This window comes from Strix aluco, chromosome 10 (genome assembly GCF_031877795.1).
Source record: "Strix aluco isolate bStrAlu1 chromosome 10, bStrAlu1.hap1, whole genome shotgun sequence".
Taxonomy (NCBI): Eukaryota; Metazoa; Chordata; class Aves; order Strigiformes; family Strigidae; genus Strix; species Strix aluco.
The window spans coordinates 18,131,104-18,150,620 of NC_133940.1; the positions used below are offsets into that span (position 1 = coordinate 18,131,104).

At 41.0% G+C, this 19,517-nt stretch overlaps 1 protein-coding gene across 2 annotated transcripts in view; it reads right to left on the minus strand.

Annotated features, from left to right (window-relative positions):
* The window catches only part of TAF1 (TATA-box binding protein associated factor 1), a 33,715-nt gene that overhangs the window by 12,686 nt on the left and 1,512 nt on the right, over window positions 1-19,517 (minus strand). Inside the window, exons 4-28 of one of the 2 annotated variants that reach the window (XM_074835544.1) lie at window positions 18,633-18,752; window positions 17,946-18,187; window positions 15,685-15,903; window positions 15,030-15,248; window positions 14,643-14,844; window positions 13,304-13,420; window positions 12,733-12,900; window positions 11,028-11,155; window positions 10,812-10,919; window positions 9,783-9,956; window positions 9,509-9,682; window positions 9,320-9,424; window positions 7,722-7,922; window positions 6,690-6,831; window positions 5,780-5,910; window positions 5,140-5,220; window positions 4,578-4,727; window positions 4,300-4,419; window positions 3,948-4,123; window positions 3,004-3,245; window positions 1,490-1,697; window positions 1,061-1,226; window positions 680-891; window positions 326-434; window positions 20-118 (exon numbers count right to left, since the gene is read on the minus strand). In XM_074835544.1, coding sequence (XP_074691645.1) covers window positions 20-118; window positions 326-434; window positions 680-891; window positions 1,061-1,226; window positions 1,490-1,697; window positions 3,004-3,245; window positions 3,948-4,123; window positions 4,300-4,419; window positions 4,578-4,727; window positions 5,140-5,220; window positions 5,780-5,910; window positions 6,690-6,831; window positions 7,722-7,922; window positions 9,320-9,424; window positions 9,509-9,682; window positions 9,783-9,956; window positions 10,812-10,919; window positions 11,028-11,155; window positions 12,733-12,900; window positions 13,304-13,420; window positions 14,643-14,844; window positions 15,030-15,248; window positions 15,685-15,903; window positions 17,946-18,187; window positions 18,633-18,752 — 4,013 coding nt within the window. The remainder of the gene's footprint in view (window positions 1-19; window positions 119-325; window positions 435-679; window positions 892-1,060; window positions 1,227-1,489; window positions 1,698-3,003; window positions 3,246-3,947; window positions 4,124-4,299; window positions 4,420-4,577; window positions 4,728-5,139; window positions 5,221-5,779; window positions 5,911-6,689; window positions 6,832-7,721; window positions 7,923-9,319; window positions 9,425-9,508; window positions 9,683-9,782; window positions 9,957-10,811; window positions 10,920-11,027; window positions 11,156-12,732; window positions 12,901-13,303; window positions 13,421-14,642; window positions 14,845-15,029; window positions 15,249-15,684; window positions 15,904-17,945; window positions 18,188-18,632; window positions 18,753-19,517) is intronic. The other variant, XM_074835546.1, reaches the window with a different exon arrangement.

The window sequence follows — 19,517 nt, forward strand, 5'->3', positions numbered from 1 at the left end:
TCTCAGAGCTTAAACTTACATTAGGAAGATCCCTTATGTCATTGATGATGCCTTCCAAGATGGATGACAGCGTCACCATGGGATCTGTTCGCCGTCGGTGGATGGATTTATGAGGACGCTAAAGAAATCAGAGGCGGAACATTAAGGCAGTTCCAAGATGCAAAATATTTACCCACAGAAATCCTAGGCAATTTAGTTTATTAATTTACTGGGCAGGTATCTGTGTTGCATGCGCAGGATGCACAGGAGTAGTAAAGAAACTGGCCAGTTGGTACAAACAGAAATAGAGATGCTGCAATCAGCTCAGCAACACCTTCACACTCACGTTCAGGTAATCACAGTGAACAGTTGTCCCTACTCGCCGCTTCTTCTTTGGAGGAAGCTGCTGTTTAGGAAACTTCAGGACCAGTGATTTCCTGCGAACCTCATCCGCACTAGATAAAAAAAAAGAAGTGTAATACTTTCTCCAGCCCTCTTGTGAGTCAAGATCATTTGTCCCCCGGTATTGGCTCTGGTCCCATCTGCCATAATACCAAATACACAACTGAAACACTGTAGTTATAGTCTATGTAAAGCCCTATCACTTTATTCCTGTGATTAATATACATCTGAGTAGTCTGCACTAAGATCTAAATTGTTTTCTCTTACTACTCATTGGTATCTCTGCTTCTTCCCTTACCTCTCAATCAATTGTTTTCCCAGGACAATTTTTGTTCCTTCTACTTTGATGAGTTCTTCATTATCATTGTGAATGACTGTTTTTTCCAGCTCTTCCTCCTGCTCCTCTGTCATTGCAACAGGATTAGAAGGTGGGGCATTTGTTTGGTAGTAAAGAGGGCAGAACTTATTAGTCCTCATATGGCCAATTGCACCGCATGCTCCACATTTCAGCTACAAAAATATAAGAAAGATGACAGATCAGAACTCATATATAGGCTCCTAGTTTAGAAGCAAAGTACCATTAAAATTCCCTAGTCAGACCTTTAGTACATCTCTAGAACAGAAAAACTTCCCCAATACCCAAGACCTGTTAGCATGCTTTACATATGGATATGCTTACTTTCAAGTCTGGACGCTCTTTCATTTTCTTGGGCTTCTTTTCTGGAGGGCCCTTGAGTTTCTCTTTTTCCTGGTTCCGTTTTAACCGCCGTAATTGTTCCTGGATCCTGCGCCGCTCCTTCCGCATTTCCTCACGGTGCTGTTCATCAAATAGAGCAAATTTTCGTCTGGGGGGAAAAAAAAACCCACAAAACAAAAGTTTTTCATCTGAGTTGATGACTTCCTAGGTACTCTTCTGCCAGGTCAATCACTGCACAAATTTCATAACACCCTCAAATGGAAGCCATTAAATCTCTCTCTCTCCACAATTACAGTGCCAGGCTTTTACACTCAGTTCTACATTTCTTCATACTGCCAATAGAGTGAAATAGTCTACCAGCAAAGTTAAAAAGAAAAAAAAAACCCAAACAAAAAATCATATAGGTCTTACATGAACTCTTCATCCTTGGTAGTCCGTATTCGGCAGTAGGCATCAATAACAGCGGGCTTCCGAACTGTCTCACACCTCACATATTCTTTCCCATCCTCATCTCTAAACGTGCGATATATTTTGAGGCGGCGGCCAGTGGCAGAGGAATTAAGGCTGGTTACAGAGGCAGTGTCATCATCTTTGTGAGAGTTTGCTGAGGCTCCTGAAGCTGATGTTACAAGAGAGTGCTCTATTTACTTTTAATTTCACACTGTAGAAACATCATAGTTTAAATACAGCAGATAGTTCTGGCTTAAAAACTTCCAATGATTCAGGACTCAGGAAAACCTAAGCAATAGAAGTCTTTCGTTTTCTTGTTTGTGTTCTCTTACCATGACATATATCAATCTGAAACAACGGTAAACTACTGTATTATCCACATGGATTATAAAGCCAGAAGGAACAGCTACAGTCACCAAGGATCTGCAGGTGCCTATGTGCAACCTGTAAGGCAACTGCAACATGGCTCTGCAGATTGCTTGTAGTTACAGTGGTTGTGATCCACAGGTATGGAGATCTGGCAGAAACTGAAGGCCAACAATTACTGAGTTCTCCAACTAGTGTCACAACCAGTGAGCCAGCCTTGTCTCATGTGACCACAGAATCTTTCCAGCACCATCCATTATTTTGGTTGAGAGATTTTGTTCAAAATAACACTGGATATCTCTTCATAAGGCAACATTCATCAGCAAATCTTCCATGTATCCCTTACTAAATTATTCCAGTAATTATTTAATTAGGAATTTATTCCCAATCTGGGTTTCCAACAGCAACAATAATGTTGACCCAGATGCAGCAGAGCTCAACTTCACTCACACACATGCAACAAGTAACAGTGGTTATGAGCACCACCATGCAGACAGCAGTTCATTCCAAACACTTTTACCTGCCCATTAGGGACATGTCAAGTCCTCTGTCAGAACACACTTAAAATAAACACTTCTCTAGGAGATCCAAATCTGGCAGCTGCCCAGATACCTCCCAGACACATGGCTACAGCACACAGTATAACAGACACTGCTATCAGCCTACATACTGTGCCTCTCTGTTTCACATACATGGCTGTGTTTACACACAAAATCCAATTAGAGTACCATAAGCTGGTTGCAGGAACTATTTGCGAACACATTTTGAGAAAATTACTCAAAAACACCCTACACCACACACACCCCCCCCCCGCCCAAAAAAAAAAAAAAAAAAGGAAACTTAAGCAACAGGTAGCAGTATCTAAAGAAATTACAGAATAAGTTTATATTTCAAAATAAGCAAAGCTATGGGGCAAAGAAAACACTTTAAATGCATTTTCATCCAGTAACTGCTCAGGGGAAGGAAGAAGCCCCAGATAAACATGTCTATACAGTCTCCCTGTAAGGAATACACACCCCGCTCTGAGATGCCAGATCAGCACTCTTTGCAGCCCGATACAAAGTTCTGCATCCCTTCCCAGGCACATTCTGGTGGTTGCAGTTACTTACACAGCCCCTTTTTGTCTCTCCTGTCCTTTTTACCCCTCTCTTTGTCATTGCCACTGTCTTCTCCCAGAAGCATCCTTTGCAATTCCTTTCGTTCCTGCTCTTCTCTTTCCCGAGAAAGCTGAGAACTAGTTTTCTTGTTCTGTAACATATTCTCAATATTCTTTCCCATCTCTTCAAAGTCACTGTCTTCAGCTGAGCTGCTATCTGTGTCTGTTGACAGGATCTCAGTGGATTCCAGAACCCTGAAACAGAAGGCACCCTGAAAGTCAATTAGTCCCCCAAAAGAATAATCAGCCTGTTACCTTCCCAGAAATACAAAGGTAAAAGTAACACAAAGGTTTGAAAATCAACATTGCAAATCACTACTACAAGAATAGGCTTAATATATTCCCGTCTCAGTCGTCCTGTAATCTCCATGTCCAAAAGATCAATTGTTTCAAGCCAATCTTCTCCAACAAGTTGATCTCTCCATCATCAACAGTACCATACTCCCTCCCCACTCTCAGGTCTTGGGCCAGACCAAGGAATAACGCATGAATTCTTCTGGCAGTTCTAAAGAATAGGACATAGAATTGGTAGCTGCTACCCAAGAGAGAGATGGCAAACTGCTGTTAACAAACAAAATAACATTAAAAAAAAAAAAAAGAAAGTAAATAGGGTGGTGAACTGTGGAACAGTGGAACATCTCATGCCGTTATATGTGGCAGACTATGCAACTCATTCTACCTTTCCAAAAGGTCTATGACAGCAAGACACTCAGGCTAACCCGTAAGTTTCCATTAACAGTCAAAGCCCTCTTTCTCAGAGCTGTATTTTGTGGGCCCAACCAGTTGATCAACATCTACACCACTACGTATCAGTGAGCCCCAGGCATACATAGCTCTGAACTTTTAAGGTGGGGACAGGGTGGGGTTCAAAGCTGTAAACACCAGATAAGAACTTACTTATTTTGTAAATCAAAGATGCGCTGACACTCTTCTTTGTATCTCTCCTGATGTTCTGCTACAGAAAACCGAGACCCACGTGCAAATTTGCTCATAGGACCTTCCCCTGAACGAGCCTGCTCTGTAGACATTGTACGTACTACATCAATCACTTCCCACCGGGACAGCTTCTTTATCTGGAAAGAGGAAGACAGACTAGAAATGGCTTTAGAGACATATAACTGAGGTAGCTGACTGTGGATTTCAACTCCTTTCCACACCAGGTCAGAGTAGAAATGTATACGTCCCTTCCACCATCAGCTGCTGAATCCATTAGCAAGAACTCTGTAACCTGCTCCAGGTTCATGCTCACCTCCTCTTCAGGCACTCCAAATTTACGCAGAAGCTGTTTGGCATTTTTGAGAGAAAGTCGGCGCAGATCAGCATCTGTCCCAGTCACTGTCTTTTTCACTGGCTGAGGTTCTTTATCATCCTGTTCAGAGGAAGGTGCAGCCTGTTAATGTCATCACATAATAGTCTTTCCTAGCCTCATCTGATATTTTCTCTTCCTGATGCCTCATATTTACTCCATTTCTCCCACATGACTTTCCAGTTATTGCTCCTTGTCCAACCCAACCTTGGGAACCATACCTTCTGCTGAGTTGGTTTGTTTGGAATCTTCACGTAAGAAAATCCTTCACCACAACCAGTCGGATCTGCTACACCGGTCACTTCTAGGAGGCACTTGCCCTTCATAGCAGCAATGAAGGCTCGTGTGGTGTTCCACGGAGCTGTGCGCACCTACCAGCAAGAAGAGAAACGTGCCCTCACAATCTTGTGCCATTGAGGAGAATTTCAAGCTTTTTATTTTAGATTCTTTCAATCATACTGAGAACTTTTCAGTTGACATAATGAGGGTGAATTCCACTTCCTGATCCTTCAGCTGCCCTGGTAAAACTCTATGAAGAAGCAAAGTGCTAGATAACTCACGAAAGGCATTTACGGCAAAAAGCCTAGTCCTGAAAGGACCTGGCAAAAAGAAATCCCAAACGCAGGTGTAAGCTTGGCAGCAGAGCTCCCAGCAAAGTCACAAGAACATCTGATCTACTGAATCCTACTTTAAATATGTCCTTTAAATATAAAGGCCTCGTTTCTCTCCTGCCATGCAGATTTATATATTGGCATGCATGCTCATGCATCACTCTGACAGTACCTCATCATCAATCTTCATCTGGAAATCCTCTTCATTCTCCTCTTCTGGCGCAAAGAAGGATTTCTCTCCATAACCTGCATCCTGCAGAGAAATATTAGGAAAAAAATGAGAACCTAAAGTCTTAAAAAAGTTACTGGAGAGAGAACCAGAAGCATATTATGAATCTCCTGTGGACGCTTGTCATGCTGAACAAGCACACCTTCACAGACAGTTGTTTGCAAGATTCACTGGGACCCACAGTAACTCAGGTGCCAAACTGCCCAGTATTTTGACAAACTTCGTAACTAAATACTGCACTCGACTTCAAAAAAAATAACCAGTCTCTCTCACAGCCACATACTGGTTACTTTCTGCTGTACAGCTCCAGGTAGAAACATAAGCCCTTTCTTGTACCTTTCCTTTGCTACCTTTGAGCATAGCTAACTCAATATCTAAATAACAGGTGGTGAGAATATAATGTCTCTCTCTTTAAGACCTCCCTTTTTACGCAGCAGAAAACTTAGCAAGTTACCCCATAGTCCAGGCCCTAATTTGCTTACTTTATAGCAAAATTAGCTTTAGGCAGAAGGTGTTACCTAGCCTCACACTTCACAGAACTACTTGTCAGTAACTTGCCTTATCGCCTACAAGGAGCATTTACCTTCAGTCGCTGCTCAGCCGCAATCATGCTGTAATAAGCACAGCACTGTTCTGGCGATACCATTGCCCTGATCTCTTCCTCTGTTGGCAGTCTGAAATCTGGCTTTAAAACCCACCAATTTGAGTCCATCCCTGAAAAAAAGCACAGATCAAACACTGAGTAGTTTCCCACAAACACTGGATGCCATCATAATCCTAACTGTATTTCAAGATTCGGTACCCTACCACAATGCTGGCAAAAGGAGCAAGTATGACAAATCCGTGACACTTAGATCACTAAAAGTGATAGTTTTTTTCATTCTGCATTTGTCTAAATCAATGCTCCCTGACTCAGCACCTGTTATATCAGCAAACTCTCATACATTCACATTCATTCAACGTATAAACTACATTCCAAAAGCATTTAATCCACCTTCCACTTCTTCACCTCAAACTACTTTTCCCCATGGCTAGCCTAAAAAGCTTTGTATTACCACCCATTTATCACTCTGCATATACAAAAATGAGAACTCAGGCTCCCAGAGCACTATTAGATTCATGAAGATGGGACAAGCTTCTACTGGCAACTTCTACTTTGCTTGCAAAACACAACACAGGCATACACAGAGGGAAGGGAACATGTATGTGTATTGCTGTTGTACATTGTTACTTTATGAGTAAATCTTTGCCCAAATGGTTATAAAAAAATCGTCTAAACTGTAGTCATTTCTCACCATCAAGCACACTTGTGCCAAAAGAAAGTGCACATTCATAAAAACTGGAACAAAAAAACTATCAGATTACATTTCAGTTCTTCAAATAGATGTTTTCAAAAATGGTTTATCAGGAGGAGACGTTTCCTCCTCCTGTTCTGTTTGGAACTCCAAGAGCAGCAAAGAATGACTGACTGTCACATAAAAATCTTTAAATACCTGTGCGTTTGAAATCAGCACAAAGCTTTAGCCGCTTTCGGATGCTACTCTCTGAGTGTGAGGGAAAGGCCTTCTTGATATCCTCCATACGAATTCTCCGAGGACGGTCTCTGCTCTTCCAGAAGAGGCGATAAATAAAAACCTACAAAACAAGACTCATCTGTGATGTCCGAAGAAAGAATACAACAAACCTGCAAAGACAGTATAGACAATGCTATTCCTAGTGACTACTTCAGACTTCCTACTTAAAACCCATTGTCTCTTATAAATTTACTTAGTGAGTTTTCCAAGTCACATGTCTGCTTTAGGTTCAGCTATTTTTGAGACTCAGATGTGGAAAAAATATTTGTTTTGAAATTTCATATTATCACATTAGAAGTGTTCATGCTTTCGTACAGAAACTTGAACTCTGGGAATGGCAGGGATTTTCCTCCTCTGCAAATACCTCGAGTTATAATTTTGAATTAAACTGATACCAAACAACTAGAAATTTTATCCAAAATATAAATTTGGGGATATTTATTTGAATGATCACCGACAGTCCCAAAGCTTAACTGCCTCAAGATCTAGGAAATCAAAGACCTATGAAGCAACTCTAATTCTGTGCTATGTAATAGGACTGCGACAAGATCCCTTAATTGCCTCTTAGTAAAACCCATGTAACTGTCATTTTATACAGCATAACCACTTCAAAGTTCATTCTAATTCCTTCAGTTTCCTATACTTTTGTATAATCTTATAACCTTTTATTTTAGCTAATAAAAAGCCTCTATCATATACTTATCAGATAGGATGCAAGTAAACAGAAAAAGCATGCTTTTCTTAAATCGTTGGTTAAATGACACCCAAACTGGTCTGTATGGTTAATATCCAACTCTTGTAGTGCTCTCATCTCACAACAACAACAAAAAAAGGGAGCCATAGCAGGGCAATGAGCTTCTGAAATCAAGGCTGACCACACAAAGCCCATGCCTACGCCATGGGCTTTTTCCAAAGACCCCTCAGATCCCCAAACTGTCTCTAATCAAGTACCTGCAGAAAATCTCTGATATGGGTGTTAGCTCGTTTCGAGTTGGGACCAGGTACTTCATAAAGTGGGCACTCCTGACCAACTACAAAAATATCCACTAATTCTCGAACATAATAGCCTTGTCGTGTCCGGATAATCAGGAAATCCGTTTCAGGCATCTTATGTAAATAGATGGGGGCCCGGAAAAGGTTGTTTTCAAATGCCTAAAAGGAGAAACAAATCAAAGTTTGAAAGTCAGGTTTTGATCAAATTTTCCATAACTCAATCAACACAAAAAGATCTTAAAAAAACAACAACCCAAACAAACCAGTCATTTCAATGGTACACCATCATTTATATCACAACATATGTTGATGTGCAGTCAGAACATTCCTTGCTTATGCAGAGAATAACGAAAGATGAAGCACAAAAGCATAACAAAACCTAGAACAAATGCAGAAAGAGTCTGAAGGGCTCTTTGGACTGACCTTCAAGGAAATACTTTTAAAAGGGACAAAAAGAACACATTTGCAGAAGAACACTATAACCACAGAAACCAGCTCAGGACACAAACACAGTCTAGGAATGGGAGAAGGCAACAGAGGCAAGGACTTTGCTCAGGAAAGGAGGTTGTAAGAACCTAACCAGAAAAGCAGAGAGCAGCAGAGTTCAGCATTTAAAGGTAAGAAAGGTTAAACTAGCACCAAGGAGGCACTAGACTGAGCATAACTAGAAAGACCATCCTCTTCTATAAAGCATTTTCTCCACCTGTAAGACTTCCACAAGCCTTACCCACTGCTATTCTCCCACACTGCCCTCACCCACATTGCAAAGCTTTCCCTCAAATGGCCCTGTTCTCACTTCAAGCTTTCCAGAAGTCCTGTTTTATCCATGATGAAGTCCTCTTAGGCTTGAACAACTAGAATTGTCAGTTCTGTGATGGATCTCTAATACCAACCTTCACCTTACTTTTCTCCTGTGGTACAGCGTGGACAGAATTATTGCTGCAGCAAGAGCAGCTAGCATTAACTGAAATCAATTTATTTTTATGTTTATCATGTAACCAGGTGGTCCTTACAACATTCTTAATTCCTCTCACCATCTCAACTGTATGTATTTCAACAACAGAGTAAAGCTCATAAAAGCAGAAGTCTACACACCTGACTAGTAACTGGCATCCAGCAGACAACTAGCAGTGCAATTCTCAGAAAGTACACATAAGGTTTTGCTCACACATCCTGGACCACGATAAATTCATGTTTTCTATCCCCTTCAACACCTACTTACTGAGTTCCCCAACATTCAAGAAGCTTTGGCCTTCCGCTCAATCCTCTCTAACAGTATTTCCAATGCCATTACAAAGCAAAGCAGCAAAGATTCACTTCCTGCAATTCCTATCATTCCTAAACAATTTTTAAAAACATTCGACAGAGATATTTGAAAAAAAAAAAAAAAAGAAGCCAAGAAATGACTTATTATCAGTAATCAAAGAGACTTGAAATGAAATGGAATCTGGTTTTCTGGAAGTTGAGCATTATTTGTGATTCAATAAACAGCATGAAACATTCTGCGTTTTAATCCACATCCAATTTTTCTGTCTTCTTATGCTTGCTTTTCTCACCTGCAGTAACTGGCCCGGATGCAGAGAACCCAGGAACGGAGAAGTGTGACAATAAACAGTCTCTCCATATTTACAGTCTGGAGCTCCCGGATCTTTGCCAGGTTTCTGCAACATGCAATGAAGGTGCAGTTAGCACTCAGTGAGAGGCAGAAGGAAATCACTGTCCAACAGCAAAACCTGCATACTCACCCTTTTGTAGTAATTTTTAATCTTTGTTGCCATGCCAACCTGCATCATTAAAGGGGCATTTTCCTCACTGTATTCAGCGAGGATGAGATCTCCATCCTTGCCAGTCAGGTCCTGTGGTGTGCGCATGAAGAACATTTCACCCCCGCCAGAAGCCTGACGCTCCTGCTCTCTCATCTGTGCCAGTGAAAAGACAACGTTAGGAAAACAGCACAAACAGATCTGCTGTGCAAATGGAGCCACAGCAGACACCAGATACAGAGAAAAATAACTGTACCTTGGCTTTCTTTTTTATGTGCTTCAGCAGGGGTTGCACAGCATGGGGCCCTGGTTGGGACAAGGCACCAAAAGAGTATTTCTTCAGGGGAGGTCGATGAAATTGTCGGAGCTTCATAGGACCCATATGGGTGGGAAAGAATGGCTGGCGAAGTTCCACTGCTGGGATAGAGTGCTAACACAGGAACAAAATGTGTGTTAAGAATGACACGTATCATCCCAAAACCAAGATCATCGTCCTATCCTGCTAACCTTTATATAACAGAACCTAGTAATATTTTTAGGTCTGCTAGCAGCAATACTAGTGCACTGAAATTCACTTGTTATCATACACGTTGCCTTTTGACAGAAAGTGCTTAGGCCCATATACAGATCTTTCCTTTCTGTACACAGACAACTTTAATTTCACTATTTCAAATGGTAACCAATGAGAGGATTTTTTTATTAACTAGGAGCATGCAAAGCCATTATCCCTATCAGTGGGAGAGAAGTGCATTTGGAATTACATACATTTTTCCCATTACAGAAGAGGTTGTAATCAGATGAGGTTTTAGAAGGGGTCACTGAATAACACAACAAAGGAGGAAAAAAATATCACCTCTTCACCTAGAGCTAGCGAGCAGTAGTTCAAATTCATCACTATCTAAATTATTTTTATAATATCCAGATTAAAAAACACACAAGTAGAAGTACAGCCTCACCTCTTGTCTATCTGCACCGCTTTCCCCCCTTCCCACTACAAAAAAAGGAGGACTACAGAAAGAGACACCAAACAAAAGCATGGGAAGTATGATACAGCAAGATCTAGCACTTAAACCTCAGTCTGATGGGGCAATCAAGAAAAGTTAGTTCAAACTCCTTTCTAATCATTTTAATTAAACATTAAAAATATTTCTCATGAACATTTAACTGACCTGCTGTCATTTAAATTCTGTTTTTCTACAAATCCTAAATCATACTCTAAACTAGAAACCTCCTACCAATACACTCTATCCATCTCTCCCTCTATAGCCAACACCACTGTGACCACCTGAATGATGTTGCCTCCAAAGGTTCCTCGAAGTCCCTGCTGTTTGGGGTAGTAAAACTCATCATTGGAGAGGTTCCAGGGGTCCTTCACCTCTGGCTGAGACATGTTCTAATACAATTTTAAACACAGAGAGAGAAGTGTCAAAAAAAAAAAAAAAAAAAAAATCACTTCTTCCACATCATTCCCAACCTACAAGGTGTTAAAGCTTATGCTGACCTGCTGTGGTTCTTCCTTGATGACACCTGTTTTTCCCAACAGGATTCGACTCTTCTTTAGAGAAGATTCTTTCTTGCTCTCTTTGGATGGAGAGTTCAAAGTCATCTCTTCCTTTTCATCAGGAATTTCTAAAAACACAAGCAATCACACTGTAGGGCTCTTGTCCTAGGGTTCACTTTTCAGCACTGCAACCTCCTACTGAGCTGCAGCTTGGTCCAGACATTTTAGACTTTTTGTTCATTTCTGGAGTGACTGTCCTCCTTCTACACTCCTCCCCCTTTTTCTCAATACAGGTTAATATGCAACAAGCTCAACACACAGAGGAAAGCTCCATGCTTAAATCTCTACCTTACCTTCTTCAGCAGTGAGTAAATTTGAGTGGGAGAAGGGTGATTGCGGGGATTGCTTAGGGTATCCACTGCTCAACACAAAATTTACTAATAATCTAATCAATGAAAGTAGAAGATACAGCATCTGTTCTGCCAACGCTATTCTGAACTGTTGAGAGTCAAGGCGACAGGAGTAACAATACTGTTTTCCAACTACAGGTATTAACAATCCTTTTCTTTCCCACAGATATACAACACAAAAGTGAGTCTAAATCCAAAGATAATATGGACCTGAACCCAAAAGGGATTCCTGAAAAATTCCAGAGAAGTAGTATGAATTTTAAAAGTTAGCAATTTGTGAAGCATAGATTCTCCAAGTAGGATTTTCACACAAGAAGCAGGGCCTGGTGATATGGGCTTGGTAAACACTATATCAACTTCATGCACAGATATCATGTTATTCTATATAAAATAAGAATGGGTTCACCTTTGTCACTATTTATGCAAAAATCTGCAATTTTGTGGTGTATTTCAGATTTGGAAAGAAAATACTGTGAGTTCGTTTGTTTTTACTTTAACCAAGCTCAAATTAAGAGCAATTTTCAAGGTTGCTGGTCAATATCAAAACATTCCAATCAATAAATATAGAAATTCTTAGAACTGGCACACTTTCCCAAGGACGGAAATGCAACCCAGGCCATTTAAAAGTGTAGCAAGACATGCCTATCCTTAAATTACATAAGGCTGCTTGAAGATTACCAAACACACAGATCTCAGAGAAAGTGGCGATTATAGTGGTCCAAGTAAGACAAAAATCTCTCCAGCTTGTAGCAATATAAGCAGGCAGTACATTCAAATCAAACTCCGGGAATACTGAGTAAGTTTGTTGCAGCAACAAAAATGCTGACAGGTATTATGCAAAGTCATTGTTCCCACGTGCTATTACTGTAGCCTGAAAGAGGCTTAAGGAATCTGCTTCTTCAGGTTTTGAATACAAGTCATGCTGAGAATGGCATGGGCTAGTTTGTGGTTTACAACCTTCCCTCTTCAAACCAACATGCACGCAAGTAAAATTAAGACAGTCACTTCTAACACACACCAAGAGTCAGATTAATTATGTTAAATTTAAGTTTCAGGGCATTAATTTTTATTCTCCCGTTACTGCTTTTAACTTGGGAGCTGAAAGTATATACCACACCATTAGAGTTATTAGCATTGCCTTCTTCTGCTTAGGCCTCTGATTACTTGCAAATTATCTTCAAAAGCCAGAACAAAGAAAGGATGTAAGTATTGATGCAGTGCAACTATAAGTCCTTGCTTCCATTTCCACTTGTCTTTTCCCATTTGAGTCAAATTTCTGGATGCCATAAACATACCTAGAATTATGTTTTCATCATTTGGATCCAGTGTTAAGACAGGGGGATCCAAGTAGGTTTCCATTGCCTGATCATCCCAGATGATATTGTCTTCCCAACGGCCATATACTAACTCTTCATTATCAATTGGGAAAATAGAGTACCAGGGCTTGTCTTCATCCAGGGAAACTGCAACAACCATGAGGTAGAATCCTTAAGAGTCTGATACACTACTTTGGCAGAAAACCATTTCAGAGCTCATCCCCACATCTTATTCCCTCAACCATCCCCATCTTTCAGGGCTTTGAGGCAGGACCTCTAAAAGGCCAAAGAAAACTTATCTTGGAAGTGAAGAGGAAGCACAGCCCCAAGTCTCAGCTTTACCAATGCTTAAGAGATTTTGCTCCACTGAAACACAGAGAACCTTCAAGAATGAAATAGGGCCTCTAACAGGTTTTAGAGCAAACAAGTCTCCCTTTTATCTACACCTTGTTGCCAAAAAAGGACCATGCTATTACACAGAACACATGTCTACATAGAAACATGTGTCACACACATCTATTCATAGGCCAAAGATTGACACCCTCATTACCTTGCTGTTCAGGGGCCTGCTTTTCTTTGCCCTTTGCTATACCTAGGACTCCTGCTACATTTGGTTTCTGTGCTAGTGGAATTGGTGGATTGAGCAAAGAGCCACTGCGGTTCAAACCTAGAGAAAAGGAAAACAAAAGTAAGGTTAGCTTGGGTGGGAGGGTTAGGGGGCAATGCACTGCCTTAAATCAGAACTTGTGGGTGGCATGGAGAGTGATTTCCAGACTGAACCAGGATGGTCCTACTGCTCATATCACAGAGTGTCATGTGTCATTAGTAGGGGCAAGACTTACAAAAACACATTCACCCATAGCTTACTGCTGGAGGCTGCAGCCTCCCAAATTTATGTTTGTCTTACTTTGCATATGCTGCATCACAACACATAAGGTGCATTTCTATATGGTCCCTATAAAAGCGAGAGGCCTTGAGCAGACAGTTGCCATTGACAGGACAGTTGGGCTGGCCTCCAGCAGCTCCCTGTCTTATGTCAAACTTTCACAGAAAAAAGGATGGCCAAGCAGACCTCAAGAAATCATTCTGTGAAAGCAGCTCCTCCCAGGGCAGACCAACTCACCTATGCTCGCATGTCACCTATGTCACTTAATGCTTCTGGAAGGCATAAGACCCAACGCATGTGAACAGACCAACCATGTTTAACATGTCACTGTAGCTTTTCATGGGTCTCAAACACAGCGAGCCCAGGCCTGGATAGCTCAGGCACAACTGCGCTGAAATGAAAATTTTATAAAAAGCTATCCCCAATTCACCTACCGAACTCCTCAGAGTGTCTTGTACTCATAGCTGAACAGTAAAGGATTGACATTATTACCCATTAAAGATCTGACATTCCCATTAGTCTTTCCTTGTAGAAGCAGGATAAGATATAACAAACAGATGATAGACGTTAATTCTACACAAGCAATTTAAATTTAAAATGCATCTGTGCCTAAGAGAAGTCTGAGCCTTGTATGAATTGTTACTTCCTGTCTATTAAAAACAGAATACCACTGTTAGTGCAAAAGAAACTTCAGAAGACTTATACACAATTCTTCCAATTAAAAAAAAAAACCATAAACAGCAGTCATCCTAAGTTTTATACTAATGTAGATGGATCTAGCACCTGCTATTCTACATGGAGAGAAGAAATCCAGAGTTGATATCTTCTTTAACAGAAGGGACCTACTCTGTTTTTGGAAAGAGTCTCAGAATTCTGAGCAGAGCTGTGATTTTGCCAAAAAACATTCCCTGACAGGAAGAATTATATTCTGTATTTGAGATGAAAACATGTGATGAGTCAGCTCAACTACAGCAAGTACAATGCATATCAGACCATCGATTACCTTGTTGGGCATTGTATGCAGTGGCATTTCTAGTCATGCTGGATGGCAGCCAGCCTGCCAAACTTGCCCGCTGTGTCTTAGTCCCTTTGTGCTTGACATCTTCTCCATTCCAGATAACATCATCCTCCCACTGGAGCTGTGTCACCATAAGGAAGTGCTCATCAGCTAGCAGATCATCCTTCTCATCCATCAACCCTGCATCCTAGGAGGAAAGAACAGTTGCCTGAAGATTGACATTGACTTTATACTTTCAAACTCAGAGGAAAACTAAAAGTCTCATTTTGCGTGGTGCACAATTATTTACCAGACCATCACCAAGCTCCCCCTGTGCAGCAATCCCCAATGCCACACACATCTCCACACCTTCCCCCACAGTCCCCCTCTCACCCCCTCATCTGTGTGTCCTTTAACCTCCTGCTCCTTCTTCTCTTTCAGCTTGAAACCATAATCAAATCCACTGCCATCTTCAGGGATCCCCAGCATATCATACCAGAGCTGTGCTGGGCCATAGCGCCACTCTGCCACTTTAGGCTTTGTATCTGTCACTTTGTCTATATCACCAGTTGACTGGGAAAATTTCGATTCCACAGGTGCCATCATGGTAATCTGAAGCACAGCAAAGGAGGGAATGGTTACACTGATGGTCTGTCTAAGTGTCAGCAAGAGGTTTCTTCCTTCCAAGTTTCCCAGCTTATTCTCGGAGGAGAAAAGTATTTCTAGGAAGTGCTTTTCCATACTTACTAGCTGCCTTAAGAACCTTCTGCAATTAGAATTCCAAGAACACAGAGATTTCTTCTTGATACAAAGAGGATAAGCTCTACTATCGATCCCGTACCACGGATGCAGCCTTCTCAGTAGGAAGCAATCACCTGAAGTCACTGACTAGTATCTGAAGAAGAGCTTCTGCACAGCTGTAATACAAGCCAACCCTGTCCTCCAGTTTTACTTTGGAGGAAAAGCTCTTTACTCTAAAAGTCGCTGTCCAATCCACTACTACCCCCAGTGACAACTGGCGACCCTCTCTAAGTCTTAGATATCCCACCTCATCATCTGAAAGACACTGCTCAGGAGGGGGAGGAGCAGCAAACTCATATTCCCAAGGAGATTTTCCTTCCATTCCACTCTCAACTACAACTTCACCCTCCTGTATCTGCACTTCTTGTGCCAACTCCCGATGTTTCTTCTTGCGCTTCCTTCGGGCACTACGCCAAACCGACGGAACATTCTTTCCAGGGCCAAAGAGACGCAGGAAACGCAGCACCTAGAATAGGAAAAAACAAGAGGGTCAAAGAAGAAAAACCACTGTGGAATGCTTGTCTGTCTTTCCCTCTCCTGAAAAGCAGTAATGAAAGAGAGCACTCTGAAATTCAGAAGCTTGACCTGTACTACAATCCCAACTGCTGATGCAATCAACAGTCTCTTGGTTATACTTGAAAAAAAGTTTCTGATCGATCTGTTTGATGAGTCCTTCCTTTTGAAAAGGATTTATTCTTAATTTCAGACACAAAGAAACTCATAGGGAAGAAAGACAGCCTTTATATATTGGGCATGTGGTAAGACACCACCTGGAAATAATTATTTTCATTTTGAACAGTCCACAACCTTCAGAAAGACACATGGAGATTGAAGAAGAACTGATAAAATTATTAGCAAAAGAGACAAAGCAGAGATTTCTTAAGCAACCAGATAAAACCAAATACCACAGTCCAGAAATAATACACTCATTTTTATTTCCATCATAATGCAGTTCCCCTATATGTATAGTGCATACCTCCAAAACCTGCACTAATGACAGTGACAAACTTTCTCTTCTCTTTCTTCTATGATTGAGATTGCTGGTTTTTAAGCACTGGTAATTGTTTCTTTAGAGCACTCTTGCAAAGAGGGAAAGCATTATTCCCAAATTAACTGACAGATTTAGGAAACAGGAATTAGAATGAAGGATTTGTAATGGGACATCCTAATGTTCCCTGGTAATCTGTTATGCTGATCCCCAAAGGAAATAATGTTTATATTACCCTTCTGTCCATATCTGCCCACATCCACGTTATCCTTCTTCCCAAAACTCCCCCAGATAACTTCTGAACCCTTTGGCCAGTTTCAATGACCGTTCACCAAAGGCAAAGGTCTCAGTCATAGTTAAGCTGCTAACAGTTTAATGAAACACAAAGTCAGCTTCTCCACATGCTATTTTAAGTGGTTTCATCAAGAAAAACAGTGCTACGTTAACATGCACGTTCCCTCATAGCCAAATCTACAGGATTTCAAGCTTTGCCAGCTCTAGTGCTCATTAATCAATTATGAAAAGTGCTCAGCAGTAAAGCTTGCACTGATTTCTACACCCACTGGGTACATTCAACACTGAACCAGTCCCTGACACTACATGTTGAGCACCAAAGAAATGAACACACCAACTTAAACACAGTAACACAACAAACACCAAATTTGCAAAAAACAAGAGAGCATCCAAAAGGCTAACTTCTGTGCTAGAGCCTCACCTAGATTTCTAATAGACAGAGGTTAGCTATATCATTAAAACATGACATTTAATTATGCAAATTGCTCAGCTCCTTACACAAAGGCTGTGATGGAGGCACACATAAAACCAAGTTATCCTGGCTCACAACCATCTGTTTGGCAACTATAAGCTCATCTTTATTCTCCTTCCCCTCCCACATTTCCTCTCCTCTTGACAGCTTTAAAACTTTAAAAATAATTATTGAAATACTTTGACTACATTTGCTACTTGGGAGCATTTAGCAAAGTACTGTAATGAATTTGCTTTTTGCAAAAAACAGTCATTCCTTCAACCAACTTGTTATTGAGCTAATTTCTGATCCATACTCAGAGCAGTTTTGAGTGAGGATTAAGTAAAGGATACAGAGCACAAATTATTTCAGGAAGAGCACAAATTCAGGCAGCATGAAAGGAGAAGCAAGTATTTGCCCGAAAAGCCAGAAAGCAGACAGATTAGCATTACACTTTTTAATCATCTGGCAAAAATATTCTCTACTATCTGAGAAAAACAATTTTCACAAATCAATGGGCCTGTGCTGTGGTCTTACAGAACAGCAAAACATTATTTCACACCCTCATTTATAGGATGCTTTTTAAGAGGCTCCTGCAAACGGCAGGAAAAGCATTACAGTCTGAAAATAGCAGCACATGGAAACTAAAGAAAGTATTGAGGTGAGCAAGAATATCTATGCGATTACTTACCACATACCCTTAATACTACACGATTCATATTTAGAGGTCTTACATGATACAGTTTCTGTCACTTCCACATATCTCTTACAATACCTTGCCTGGTCGAAATTCCGGGAAGAGCTCTGTAACACTTGGCAACTGTTTGGTAGCATCTCGCTGCATGATTCCTGCAAGAGGAAGTGTGAGTTTGCCTTCCTTGGATTCTGCCTGCCTGGCTTCTTGAGGTCCCATCTCTGACTCAGAATCAGAGCTGCTGCTGAAATCCACCTTGTCGGAGGCAGCAGAGGAAGGAGCAATGATGGAGGGCAAAATGATACCGTCTCCATCTTCAGATACTACAATAGAACAAGCACCTTATAAACAAAGAGGTTTCCTCCCTGTCCCCTAGTACAACCCCATAATGCCACATCTACTGTTTATACCAAGTTATGCAAAAATTAAGCCTCTGCAGGTGTTATGAGTACCATTCTGGTTTAACCTTTCATTTTATCCTAAGCGTTCCAGGTGAATTTCCCAGCCACAACTGAGAGGATGAGATAAAAAAGCAGTTTCATTGTCAATATCAGTATTTTAACAATCACTGGAAATATAATATTTCACCCTACATTTCAGACAATCCTGTAACATTGCATATCAGGACAAAGACCCACCTTTAGATGCAGTCTGCAGACCGAATTCTGACGACGTGTGGTGCTTGCCGCAGAACGAGCTGCTACACAGCAGCGTTTGCTTCCTTCAGACATTCATATTGACAGAGAGAAGAAGAAAGTCCTCACTCACCAGTGGCAGCTGCATCCTTTTCATCTTCTTTCTTTACAGGTACTGGAGGCGGTGGTGGTGGCGGCATCAACTTGGAATCAATATCTTCACAGTCAGCATCGTAATCATCCTCATCTTCATCTAACCAGTCAGGAGACAAGACTGCACATTAAGCAGACAGTACCAGGGAACCAGGCACCCTGCCCACTTATACTATCTCACAGCTGTCCCAGCCTGATGAGAAGACCAAGTCTTCTCATTAACAAGGAGACCATTCTCATTTTGTAACTAGATGCAAAACTGTTATAAGTTTGGCTTCCTGCATAAACTTGTTTGCAAGATTGAAAATTAAGAAAGAGTGGAAGGAGGGAAAAAGGCAAACTGATAGAAAGATGACTGAAGTACTTAAAAAAAATATATATATATTCTGCTATCACCTCCCCTTATTCATGCTTTGCAGAGCAAATAAAGATGGCGAAGAAGTAAGAAAAATGTGGTTAAAAAGCCCAAATCACTTTTACATCCCAATATGTCACACACATCACAATATGTCAACAGAAAGGTTAAGTGTAAGGCAACTTTAAGGAATATGCAAAGATTTAGCATTTACACTAGCAGCTACTGAAACAAAGCTGCATGTTTTTGAAAAATCTGTTCTAGGCCAGACAGAGATCCCTGGGACCAACGAAAGAACCAAAGTGCCTTCTGCAGAAAGTCATTTCGGAAAAAGAATTCAAGGGTAAAACAGGAGAGAGATATTAAGATTGAAGTGACTCTTTAAATGATCAGGACCTTATCTCCATCTTTGAGTATCTCCAGGAGGTAGCTGGCCTCCTGCATAACCTTCTTCCTAAGAACACGGGTTAAAGAAATATGAGCAGGTATTGGGTATTCTCTGCAGGGGAT